Source organism: Agelaius phoeniceus, chromosome 5 (genome assembly GCF_051311805.1).
Source record: "Agelaius phoeniceus isolate bAgePho1 chromosome 5, bAgePho1.hap1, whole genome shotgun sequence".
In the NCBI taxonomy this organism is placed as follows: Eukaryota; Metazoa; Chordata; class Aves; order Passeriformes; family Icteridae; genus Agelaius; species Agelaius phoeniceus.
Genome location: NC_135269.1, coordinates 41,249,623 through 41,263,721, shown reverse-complemented (window position 1 = coordinate 41,263,721; position 14,099 = coordinate 41,249,623). Strand labels below are relative to the sequence as shown.

General features: G+C 40.2%; 1 protein-coding gene across 1 annotated transcript in view; it reads right to left on the bottom strand.

The window, feature by feature from the left end:
• Positions 1-14,099, bottom strand: part of PPM1H (protein phosphatase, Mg2+/Mn2+ dependent 1H) — a 131,679-nt gene that overhangs the window by 63,231 nt on the left and 54,349 nt on the right. The window contains exons 2-3 of the mRNA XM_054631771.2: positions 10,324-10,492; positions 1,378-1,722 (exon numbers count right to left, since the gene is read on the bottom strand). Of these exons, the coding sequence (XP_054487746.1) occupies positions 1,378-1,722; positions 10,324-10,492 (514 nt within the window). The remainder of the gene's footprint in view (positions 1-1,377; positions 1,723-10,323; positions 10,493-14,099) is intronic.

Genomic DNA, 14,099 nt, shown 5'->3' with positions numbered 1-14,099 from the left:
ATCAGGCTCTCAGAGCCTGGCACTCTTCTGGCCTCAGAGTTACACCAGCTGAAGCATGAAATTGGTGTTCTTAAGCATGATCTGAACACACTAGGGTGCAGTGGATGGGCATGGTCATCTTCTCCCTCATTTCTCAACAAAGAAGGGAGCAATCTCATCCTCCATTCTGAAAAGGTGTGATAAACTGTCAGATTTTCATGCATCCTCCTCTTTCTTTTCATCTAGCAGAAACTGAGCCCACTACCCACAGTGCACAACCCACCCACCCACACAACCCCCACTGAAGTATGCCTAAGCCATGGCTGTGAATGCTGCTCCTGGACCTACCCACCTGCAAGTCCAAACCCAGCTGGTGGGTCTGCTTGCCTGCACTTCCTTGGGAAGAAAGAACAATCCAGCAAAAGATAATTGTTATTCAGAACTCAAAGTGAAGTACTACGTGTAACAACAACTGTAGTCTCTAATTAAATGCATGTACTGGACGAAATTCATACATCAAGAAAAACAATGATCAGATATGTCTTTTCAGACAACAAATAAAACCACTGGGAAACACTGAATAGCTCACACTCCTCCTTTTCAAATAAGAGGCTTTTCGGAAACTACAGCAACAAAATTAAAAAAAAAAACCCACAACACTACCAGACCTCCCAAAACCTGATCCACATGTACTTACTGGCAGGCCAAGCCTTTGCTCTGCCTGACAAGAATGACTTTCAGTAATGTGGAGAAGTGAAGGGGGAAGTTGTGGAGGAACTACATCAACTACAGAAGAGGAAAAACCAGCTTCCATAGGGAAATAGATGGATATTCTGTTCCCATGGGGTCAAGATTTTCTGACAGTTGTTCAGGCTGTACACAAGTCAGAGAGATGGTAGGAATGAACTTCATGCCCCACTCACCCACAAATGTCTGCAGACACTCTTCAGACACTACTCCAACACCAATGTGAACTAGGGGTCACTGGACCAAGCAGCCTTTGCTGCTGCTCTGGTAGAGCAATGAGGCTTTAGCAAGTGCATGCCCACATACTCAGCCCGATAACAACTGCCAGTGCTGAAATCTGCACTGTAAGGCAATACTGATCTTTATCTTACAAAAGGAGGGGAGAAGAAAATTAAAAAGAAGAGTATTATACATTGAAAATTCAAGTAATTCATAACCATTTCCACAGTACTACCTGGGAGTTAAGATACAGCTCCAGCCCTCCCAGGGGTGTACCTGGCAGGCTGTTGAGGCTCTTAAACAGTTCTGTTCACACTGAGATGTTGTTAAAGCAATGAAAGAAAAAGAAAAAAAAATCTAAATCTTCATGATCTCCAGGTGATGTGACTCAATGTAAACAACAAGGACTTCAGAGCCCTGAGACATACATACCATTTCCTTGAATGCACTTTCTATGGCCCCAATAACCAGGCACTCATGTGGGATCTTCTTCTCCGTGAAGAAGCGTGTTGGGGGTGTGCTGGGCGAGCCCGGGGCTCCCACACCGCCGCGCAGGGAGGCCGCCCGGGTCAGTGTCCTGCTGTTGCTGGATGGGTTGTCGGGCTCCTCTCCCAGGCAGGTGGGTGGGAGGACGGCTGTGTTCCTCAGGATGTCCACAATCTCCTGCAGCTGTTCCAGGATGTGGTGCTGCAGCAGTTTGGAAGCGACCACAGCTGCCCCTGAGCCAGCATGTCCATCAAACAAGGACCAGTAGTACAGGTTGATCCCATCTGTGTCCTGGAGAAGCAAGAGGGGGAGAAAGGAAAGGAAAGGAAAGGAAAAGAGATGCTCAGTGTTAAGCAGTTGTGAGAGAGGTGACTGGTGCCACAGAGGCAGCAGGTGAAACACAAATAGCTTTCCCAGAGGTAACATTCTTTCTGAAACACAGAAATACCCATGGTGTCAGTACAACTCTGGTTGAAAGAAGAGGTGCTTATTTTTACCATCCCCAGCATGTTTTTTCTTTTCCTTAACCTCATTAAAAAAAAGCCAAAGAAAAAAATGGAATATGAAAGGCTGAACTTACAATCTTTCTTACCTTACAGCCATCACAGGCTGTAGAAGAACAGCATTTGTATATATGATAGACCTACCACCCTGAAAGATCAAAATTCTACACAAGACAGCACCTGATACTTTGTAACAGACCTTTTTTTTTGCTAGGAATGAGACAAAGGACCTCAATTTGACATCCAGGAATAAATGTGAAGTCCACTTCCATACCTGGTAGATAAGGTCCATCCATGCTGGCAGATGGGACAACTCAGGCTTTTCCTGCCTGTGCCAGCCTAGGAAACAGCACCAGCACAGACGTCCTCGAGGATGACAGACACAAGTGGGATCAGCTGCAGTTCATCTGATCTAGCCTCTATGTTCACTGCCTGGTTCTTCACAGTCCTCTAAAAAGTTTCCTGTATAGTACTGGAAATGGTGGAGTACCCTATCACTTAGGGCATTAACCCAGGGCTGGAGGCAGAGTAGCCCTGGGCATCACAAGTTCCAAAATATCTGGAAAATACCAAGGAGCCATACTCTTGATAAGCTCAACTTTTTGTGTGGAGAGAAATTCACCTACCAATCCTTAGGTAATCATTTAAGATTGCCTTAAATGATACCCACCTTTGCATGACAGCATATTTGGCAGCAGCATGGGAAAAGAGTCTTTCCTGTCTTTCCTTCCCCTCCATTTATTTTAATCTTGCACCTTCTCCCAGCTATGTAGAAACAGCTGTTAGTGGGGCTGCCTTGCAAGTCGGATGTGGGTGGACTAATACAGATTTAGAAAGAAACAATTTTGCAAGGGACAGGAATGAGGCTATACTGTTGTAAAATACCTTGTAATAAGAAAGCATAACCCAGATCTCACTACAATCAAAGAACCTCAAGATTACATGTGGTCTAATTTAGAATGACAGATGTGATTTGTTTCGTTCATCTAACACTGCTCCCTTACACTACAGGTCAGCATAAAGTCTAGGCACCACCTTCATCCCAGCTCTTCATGTCCAAAGCACTGCCTATTTCAAATTTATGGACAGGGCTGTGAACTGCAGCTCCTTTTACTTTCTGCTGTTTCAGCCACTCCACTAAGGTGCCATGATAATAAAAATCACATAGAAGTTGAGGTGTTTTTTTTTTTTTGCCTACAGTATTGTTGATGTGGTAAAGTTCAAATATATTCTTAATCAAAGCATCAACATCATAGTCATCTACACAGCAGAGAGCTCCTCCAAGAGGAGGAATTCATCAGTCCCTCATGCACTCTTCATTACTGAAATGCTGTGATAAGGGGGTATTGTCCTCAAGTACTGTTTACTTACCACAGTAAGGATAACACGGGATACATCCTAGAATGGTGGAAAAACGAACATATGTCCACATTCCCGAACACGGTTCCTTAGCCAGACACCACTCCCCTCTCCCCCCACACTTACCCAGCCTGGCAAATTCATCAATAAACCAGTTGTGAAACTTCCCACCTGAAGGCAGGACTGGCTGTTGTACTACCTTGCTCTGGGCTCAGAATCCCTCGAAATTCACAACACTTGGCTGTAAAATTCTGTGTAATTTTTAACGGCTAACAGGATTAGCAATTTTAAAACTTGCTTGTAAAAATAGATTGCTATTAATGTAAAATGCAAAGTATTTTGCCAACAGAAACAAGTTTTCCAAAGTGAAAGTATTTCAGCTGAAAACTGAAACTATTTATTCAAAATAACTACATTGTGCCTCCTGGGATATCAAACCACTTCTGCTCCCATTCTTCTCTTAAGAGTTTGTCTCCCTGCCCAAAATCCATGTTATGATGCACCATGGATAATGCTTCCACAGTTTTTGTCCTCATGTCCTTTAAAGGTGCTACTCCTTTGGAAATGTGTCCTCTTTGTAGGGGGGAAATCCCCAAGGCATATCAACTCCGATTGAGATTGAAATATTTTATCTTCCACCAAAAGGAAGCAAATGTTTTGTCATTGTTCTCCCCATGCCTCCAAACTGGAACAGAAACTTACAATTAAGAACAAGTTTGATCTGCGCTCCATTTTCATGAGTTCTCCAAAGCAAACCCCCCAGCAAAGTCTGTGTTACAGCTTTTCAGAAGATAAAGACAACAGTTATTAAAACAATTTATTCTCATTACTATGATCTCAACTCTGGATATGTCCTACACTGATCAAGCCTCATGTGAGTTTGGGAGTTAAGGATGAGACTGGGACGCTGTAAAACAGATGAAAATAGCCCCTGACAAAAAGGGAAGATGAAATGTTACCATTTATTTCCTCTAAGCCAATGGGCAGCACAACTTTGGGCAGAGAAGTTCACATGGACTTGAGCTGTATCTCAGACTTTCACTGACACATCACCCTGTCATGTACACATCAATTATGGTGGTCCACTGATCTTGTACTTTTTGGAGTAGCAATTCTTGAACAAAGAGGACGTTGCTACCAGTTCAGCTAAGCTCAGACATATACACTGCACACCTCCAAGACAGTTCTCTAAATTGCCCTTATGTTGGGCAGACAGAAAAACCCCTACATTTTCAGACTATGCTCATCTAATTCCAAAGTAGATTTATTTCTCCCTAGCAACAGCAGAAGCACCCTAGATAACTGCAAAGTCTGTATTCTGAGCACTCAGGGGAGATGACTACCATAATGCTGCTCTCATACAGACATTCTGTGTGACATGCTCTAGGGCCTTAACTTCAGCTGATTTCTGCAGGCATTACTGTAACCTAAATATTAGTCTTGAAAAACTTCTGTGTATTCCTACAAAGCTTCATTTACTTTTGAACTAGCAAAGAGGAAAACCACAGATAATATATTAGCTGTCTAAAAAAGGAAGAAAAAACAAACTCTTTTTCCCCACTCTGAGAATAAAAACAGCTCCTCTATTTGAAAGAAATTAATTCCCCAAAACCACACCGATTCAATGAGAATTAAAAATATGATGCAATTAAGGCAGTGACTCAGTGAACAAACAAGGGCCAGTAGTCAGGGCACGCAGATGAGGCAAAATGCACAGAAAGGTCCTTGCTTTTCCTCACACAGCTGAGCTGACCTCTGCAGCCACCAAGCAATTACCTGTTTTGGTGTGCATATGCATTGCTGTTTGCTCTCTTTTATATCTGGGAGCTTGAAATTCTTCTCAAAAAGAACTGACATTCTGCAAACTCAGAGAACAAGACATCTTTTTTTACTAGCACTGGCAGTATTCTATCAGAAGTAGTCTGTTTCAAACACCAGTCTTCATTTCTTCTTTTATCTGGACAGAATCCTCAAATAAGAGTGTAGTCAGTCACCACAGTGATGTATTTTAGATTTTCATTCAAAAGATTCTGACCTAACAAATAGGCTGAATAACTACCAGAAACATGAAGAGAAAACAAATCCTTCACTGCACCGACCTCACAATTAATTTCCTAGTACAGAATGTACTAGGAAATTTAATAAGCTTCAGGCTCCTCAACTGCTGACCTAGCTTTCAGGAAGGTTCAGCAGTCTCCTGGGTTTTGCAATTGTAAAAGATAATTAAGACATGCAAAGTTTTGGGTCAAGCAATGGATGAGAAATCATGAGAGAAACTGCATATATATACATACATAATTGAGCTCAATGATATGAAGAAAAAAAAAAGGAAAAAACCTTAGCAATAGCTAGTGATCATTTTGGAACATGCTTTTCAGGTAAGCTAGACAGCAGTCTTACATTGCAAACCTTCAGATTGTTGTTAAGGAGCTAATTCCAAACAGGCAAATAAATCATGTTGCCACTAAAGATTTATTCTGGGAGCTACAACCTACCCTGACTATTATTATTCCAGATATGAACTACAGCCACAAAACACTTAAGAGAGTGTTGAGTTCTCATAAAATCTGAACTGGGCCATCAATTGCCACTCCAATCCTCAGAGCAAAGCCTCCTCATGTTACCAACATGTTCAGCTGCCTGTGGTAGGCTACCAGCCTTATGCTACACAAAACATACAATATCCCAGACTTGTGGCAAAGAAGACTACAGAATTAGTAATTATGTATCCTCACATTACAGTGACAATTAATAATGCATCACATTAAGTCCTGCAGCCTGATTATCGCTATGACAATGTCCTGGTACATGATTTCCACTTTGCTTGCTGATGGTTTTCAGCATTCATCATGAAGGTACTCTGTAGTTAAAGGCATTTAAAAATAGTACAAATAAAAAAGATGTGCAATTTAACAGGAATGTTCTTGAACGGGGACAGACAGGAGACACAATTAATCAAGCAGCAATGGAGTGGGATGGGGGGAAGGGGAGAGAATTAACTTAGGGTTGAATTTAAAGAGTCTTTCCTTTCACTGCTCTGCTCATTTTATTACCTGCCCTTTCAAGAAGAAAACCATGTTTATGCTATTTAATAGCTTCCCAGAATTTGTTTGTGTGTTTGGGTTAAAGAAATGTTTACTTCTCCATTTCTGCATTTCTGGCCTACCTCCTCCTTTCCACCCCTGGAAATCTGTGTGGAGAGTCAAGACCATGGTAGTGGCATTCAAGTTTTATGGACAACACATGGATCTCCAACTCCCTTATGCTGCTTTGCCAAAGCACAGGGCTGGATCGATGGGGTTAGCATTAAAGAACAATCACACAGATGTAGCTGATGTTTCACAAACTTCCCAAAATGCAGGAGAAAACAAAAATGGCATGTGCCATTCTCAGAGAGTCTGTGGAAAATAAAAATCTGAGGATGATGAAAAGGACTCTGTTACATAAAGTTTACATTTCAGTGCCTATTTCCCTTGTGCTCCACACTTTTAAAAAATCCTTTCAATGAACTTCTTCCCTCGTTCCTTTTTCTGTCAGTATTTCTGCAGGTGCTTCAGGACATAGAGAGAATTTCAGATGGTGTGTTACAGTGGGATATACTCATGAGGCATTTACACTATTTAGCCTCTAGCTTTCTTAATAAATATTCCCTAGGATGATATTCTATCATTCACTGTAGTGTTTAAAGCCAGTATTTCTACATCTTATTCATACAAATTAAGTTGTACGCTTATCACATTTAACATCAACTTCATATACTCCTTAAAAAACATTTGCCAACAGTGCTATGTGAGCGGTATTATACCTCACAGTATAAAAATATTTAAAAAAAAAAACCACAACATAGCAATGTGCTTTTTTCCTTCCTGTTTTTAGATATATTCAACCAACAAAAGATGCAGCAAGGAAAAAATCCTACTATGTGCTAGTGTAAGACTGCCCTCTAGTAGAAAACTTTCTCCAGGAATACGCTGCCTGTTTTGGGAAAATATATTACAAATTTAAATACATAACCTGTGGTCTAATAACATGGTAGAATAGGTTTTCCTCAACTAAATAATGAGTGTGAGAGCACCTATATCGGTGCCATGTAGAAAACAGAAGTAAATCCATAGATAAGAAGAGAACATATAAATAATAAGATAAGAAGTAACTAGAAAACAGTACAATCTGTTATATGGATCATCTGGCTCCTGAATTTAGATGTTATGTTCTCATTTTGTTAAAATATGTCAGAAATAGAATCAAGAACAGAGGATTTGGAATAAAAGTGTTTCTCTCAAGAAACTTGAAAGGGAGTGGCTTTTTCATCCAAAATCAAGATGAAAGATACAGACTTGAACTAGGAAATAGTGAAAAGAGAAAGAAAAATCAGAACATTCCATGAGATACTTCTCATAAACTCTGTGTAAGTAGATATTTACTGAGGAGATATTTACCAACAATCATGAAATATCAAATGGATAAAAAGAACAGCTTTTAAAAACATGAAGTTTATTGACCCTACCATTACATTGCCAGAACAGTACATCAACTGTAACAATGGATAACAACAAGGTTAGTTAAGATGCTTTTCCAGTAAAAAAACTATTTTAGATCCCTGTATCTTTAATGCAATCTTACTGACTATGTAATGTTTTGAAAAAAGTTCCTTCTGAAGATGGTGATTAATCATGGCTTTTGCTCTTGAGAAGATTTTTATACTGAAGTTGATCAAGCTTTGTGAAACAATGCTACAAAGATTTTTATGTCCCATGCAAGCCCCTAAAATATGCAAAAACAGGCAAACTCAGTATAGTTACATTCACCCACATCCCAGGTGCAGAGGCCCCTGACCATGCATCTCACATGGTAGGTCTGGAACTTTAATGTGGTATGAGACCAAACCTCATATCTCTGCACAGCATCAAGAGGTGTGTAGCCAGGCTGGTGTGCACACAGGGGTCTTTGCAGTGTGCCTGTGTGCATGGCACAGTGATACCCATAGTGTCAAACAAACCCATCACCTGGACCAAGGTGGCTGTCTTCTTGTTATTTCTATATGCAAACAAGTACTGTGGCAAAATGCTTGCTTCATTAAACATAATTAATGCATACAAAAGTTAAATACCCTCCTGAAACCAAGCACCTTCCTGAACCAACAGCAGGCAGTTGCATGGACTTTCTAGGAAAGACTTTTAAATACACAGCTAATTAAAACAAATTCTGTTTTGCTTTGCATGACTGTATGTAGAACTCCAAGCCCCAGCAAGTTCTAGGCACAATTCTTTATCCAGGAGTTTGCAAAAAGTGTACTTGAAAAAAGAAATCATGACTGTCTGAATACAATGAGGAATAACAGCACACAGGAATTGAAACACTATTTAAAGAAAGATTTTTAAAGAGGAAAGAACAGGGCAATTTGCAAACCCTCAGGACCTGTCAGTTTGAAAATGTTGCAGCAATAATGAAGTATGAAACAGAACTGGAGGAGCAAGAGGTTGGGAGGAACACAGTACAAGAGGAATGCTTGTTTCTCAGAACCCCAATGAACCCTGCAGCGATCAGGTGTACCAAGCCATGGAATTCTGAGACAGTGACTAAAGCAGACTGCTAATCACCACCTGATTTAAAATAGACACACACATACCAACTAACCAAACAAAACCAAAACATATAAACAAACCAAGCCCCAAAACCAAAACAAAAAAACCTCCAAGCTACCAAAAAAAAAAAAAGGCTACTTACAGTCCATTGAAAAGCTAATTATCACAACCTGTGCTCTCCAGCAGCAGGAATACAGCCTATCCACATTGTCTGACTAAAACATTCAGACAGGCCATTTAGTATTACATGGTGAAATGTTGGAATTGAACACACACTATCAATCACTGCTGGAGGCTGAGCTCATGCTTAAAGAGCAGGTGAAATAATTAGCCAGTCAGGAAAAAAGACAGATGAAAAATAGCAGACAATTGCCAGTAGACAAGTGTATGACATACACCACACTTCACACAAATGAGGAAAGCTATAGTCTGCAAAAATCACTGAATTCTATGTGCTGATGACCTTACCCTACCTGCATAAACCAGAGGAGTATCCTGCTTTAGTAGTAAATTAAATTAGAGAATGCAGTATCTTTTCAACAGACTGAAGATGTGGTTTAATGGCTTAGATATAAGACATATTTTAACAGCCCATATGGTTCATATAGTTCTTTATCTGACCCCTGTGTAGGCACAGTGAAAAAAGCTGCCGTGCAGTGTCCACAGAGCTCCATGTAGTGCAAATGTGCCTACACAACAGTACAGAAACTTAGAAAGAGCAGATGGAGGTTGACCTGTGTTTTTGTGGCACCATGGGCATCTGTGTAAATTACAGAACCATAGAATGGTTTAGGATGAAAGATGATCTGGTTCCAACCCCTCTGCCATGGGCAGGAACACCTTCCACTAGACCAGAATGCTCAAAGTCTCATCCAACCTGGCCAAACGTCTCTGGGCAACCTGTTCCAGTGCCTCACCATCCCCACAGTGAAAAATTTCTGCCTAATATCTAATCTAAACCCTCTATTAGTTTGAAGTCCTTACTCCTTCTCCTGTCACTATAGGTCCTTGTGAAAGCCTCTCCAATTCCCTTTAGGTACTGGATGGCCAGTCTAGGGACTCTCTGGAGGCCTCCCTTCTTCAGGCCAAACAGCCCCAACTCCAACTCACAGCCTGTCTTCATAGACGTGCTCTAGCCTTTTCCTCATCTTCAAATTTCTCAACATTATATTTCAGAAATGAAACAAAAAGAAAAATCCAGGAGCATCTCCTTGCCCATCTTTAAACTAAAATATCTTAGATGGAAGAAGCATTTTTCAAGACAAAAAATTAAGTAGTAGAGCTAAGAAAAATATAGTGAAATGTTCTGCATTTAAGCAGAGATAATCAGTAAAGGTAACTGAAAAGATATTAAAGATTCAGAAAGCACCTTTCAATGCCAGATTCTTACACCCTTTTTAATTATTTTGTATGTCTCTACTGACAAGATACAGAAGTTTGCTTACTGAATTGTCTTTCAGCTGGAGACCTTCTCCATTGGGCAGCGATGACCTCCGTTTCGTTGAAGAGTTCTTGTTTGGTGTAGAATTACTGCCTCCAGCTTTCTTCTTGACAAAGAGGACTTCACAGCTGGCTTGATCCTCATTGTGCGTGCTCTTCCCTGCATTTATTACCCTAAACAAAAAAAGAAAACAGTGACCAGATTAGCAAAGCACAGAAGCCCCCATCTGTATCTTGCAATGTGACTTCAGAGGTATGGAACCAGAGTCTAGCACTGTTGCAATTACTGACTGAATTAAAACACCTGACTGCCTTTCAGAGATACAACCATACACACAGACATACCTTTTATTTCTGTACACATACACATGACACAACAAGCATTTTCTGCAGAACTATGTGAATAAGAACCAATGGTGTCATAAGCATATTTCACCCCTAGGCTTACCACAGTTCTTTTAAAAAGAGACTACTTTCTGGATGAAGTTGATAACACATATGCCTCCCAGTTGAAACATGAGACCCCCATTTTCTTTTCTACCTGTCAGCATCTCTGCTGTAAATATTGAATCTGCTGGCTAAGAGTGTGCATTCTGTCAAGTACCAAGTCTTTGCACAAACAAAATACCTGCTATAAATCTACAAAGCTGTTACTGCTAAAGGCAGTCTGTTCAAACAGCATATATTAGAAATGCTGTGACAGAAATACAAGGGAAAGACTTTGTCTCCGACAGGCAAGTCAAGCTTGCTTGTACCACAGTGATACAGTGATGCATACTAAACACATCCCTCTGGTACTGCACAACATAACCCCCTGCCCCTAGAAGCCTACCTCAAACCATCTGTCCCACCAGCCCTGTAGAAAACAGAAGATTTGCACTAAGAGCTGCAGGCATGCAAAACCCAGCACTAAGAGCTCAGTACAAGCTTTTAACAGCCAAAGGTATCCTGAGACTTGTACCACAGCTTCCTTCCTTCCTTTGATCAGTGATGAGGCTGAAATAAACAGCTATTCCACCAACAACTTTTATAACCTTAACCAGAAGTCTGTGTTATCCAAAATACTGTGGTTACTATCATCGATCTCAGAACAGTCAAGCCCAAACACATTTTCCACTTTCTACATGAGAATCTTATCACAAATTGACCAATTTTGCATCGGTTGAGAGTCCTGGGTTCACACAGGGAAAACCCATGCAAGACAGGATGACATCTTGTTCCAACCAAGCAAAGACACTGTGACTTTGATGGAAGCACATCTTCTCCCACAAACACTATCCACCCACTCCTCTTCACTGCGAGGTTGGGGTCAGTAAGACTGATAGTCAGAGACAGTATTTCCACTACTGGATAAGCACCGAGTTTCACAGCAGGCACACCATGTCTTTAGAAATAACTGCTGCCTCCCCAGAAACAAAAACAGCTTGAAGGCCTATCATGACCCTGATGGCAAGTTCAAGACATTCCTGACTTCTTGATCTCTAAGATTTTCATTACAGTAAAACTTTATACAATAGGAAAATACTTGCTAAAGGTTGTTGAAATGAAAAGAAAACAAAAACCAAAGGAAGGCTTGCAGGGAACCCCAGCTTGCTCGCTCTTGCTGAAATGTCAAGTCTGTATCAGCCTTGCTTAAAGGTAATACATTTTTTTCACTTTCAAGGAGCAGTATGATGCTGTGACACACATATGAGTATTCCTGCCTCTGAAAAGAAAAAAACGTTTTTCTAAAAGAGAAAATGTACATTCACTGCAGTTAACTGTTTTCAGAAATGGGAAGTTTCCTTACAGTGCTAAATGCTACACTTTGCAGCCTATCTGTATGCACAGTACCACCATTTGTTTGCATGTCTTGTAAATAAACACTAATTGTGGATAAAATTATTTTGCAAAACACATAGAGAGCAGAGATGAAGGAGCAATTAGCTGCAAGGCACTTGTGAGCAGTTTAACCACTCATCCCCTGTAGTACTTAACCTTTGGCAATTGCAGATCAAATATTGAGATGCAATAAGCTTCCAGTCTGAAAATTCTTATTTTCTTGACATTAGGAAAAGTAGAAGCATATATTCAAAAATGGGGGAAAAGTGTCTGGGGAGGAGGACAGAACACACAACACACATGACAAAATCATTATCCCAAAGCATTTAAATCAGCTGATCAAGACCTGATCAGTTTGAAACACTACAAACATGACTAAAATACTGCACCAGCAGAGAAAGTGTAGTTTTACCACATCAGGAACTAATCAATACTTAGTTTATCTGACCAGTCTCCTTACTGATGCTGCTGTTTTCAATCCCATTTTAAAAAGAAGCAGAAGACAAGTAAGAGACAAAAGTTACTCCTTACAAACACCACTGCTCTCCTACTGCTCCTTGTTCCCTATGAAAGTCATTGAACTCTTGGAGTTGCCCTGGTTTCTGAGCTTAGTGATGGACTTTAGGACTATGGTGGAAGATGTTCTGATGTTTAATGACATGTCAAGTTATGCACAATATTATAATTTTTTAAAGCTCTTACAAAGAAAAATTTTCAATGCACTGAATACATTAGAAAGACTATGAGAACAAAGTGACCCAAGAGACTGGCTTGGCAATCAGCTATCACAAAACACCTGGAGTTAAAATTATGCACAAAGCATCTTGCTAGAAAAGGATATCATCAAAAGGAACCTGGCAAGACTGAATACTGAGTAGACATGGGAGTCGGGGTGTCAGTGTATTGAGGATGGAGGAATGGGCTCTGAACAATACAGTTAATCCAAGAAATCGACTATATCTCCCAGAATTCCAGTTTTTCTTTCTTCATCAGAGGATTAAGTGTATTTTATTCCTTGTGAATACCTGAATTTTTCATAATGTCAAAATGGTGCTTATGGATCCTCCCAGCTAACACAGGGTCTAGATACCAAAAGCTACTCCTCTTTGGACACAGGCACTCTTCTACTCCCACATCCTACATCATAGGCAAATCTTGGAAAACTGCTACAGTGAAGCCCTGTGATTTTTAATTTCAAATCTTGAGCTATGTGCTGGTGCCTGATGCCAAGCACAGAAGCTGGTAGCATCTACTCAGCTTCAAACAGTTTCGACTCAACTTCAAACAGCTCTGTCTTTGCTGACTTTTGAAATCCTTTTCTTTCTGCAGTTTCCTAAATCCCTCCTCCAGGCAATTCTCTCAACCAGCTTTCCAATGCTGATTTCACTGTTGTCTTTCCTCCCTGCTCTCCCACACTGCAACTTATCAGAACAAAAATCACATCTAAGCTGCTTATACAAATATCAAAGCAGAACTAACAAGATATTCATATCACCAAAAGGTAACTCTTAATTAGACCTCTGGAATTTTTTATGGAAAATCTGCCCCTCTTTCCACTGATGAAGTACCTCAGTTTCCAAAGATTGCCCCTGTGTATTTTTTTCTGTCTAACTCAAAATATAATTTTTCCACCAGTAAAGTGAACAAAATGAGATGAAACAGCTCCAATAATTTCAATTTCATTTTACCATTAATACTAATAATAATCCAGAGAAAAAAAAGTTAAAAATTAATTAAAAGAAAAGTGAGGCCTACATAATTCTCTAGCTTACTTAAACACACATTTTCAAGTGAATTCCTCTCTTTGTTCTCTCTCCAAATTTCTCAAGACACTGATTAGACCTATTGATGATCAACTCCTTCCCATTTTTTTCCTCCTCTCCTCCAATACCCATGTATCTCCTATCCAATCTTTTGCAACATTCAACCGAATAATGTATCTAGATAAGAAGCCCCTCCT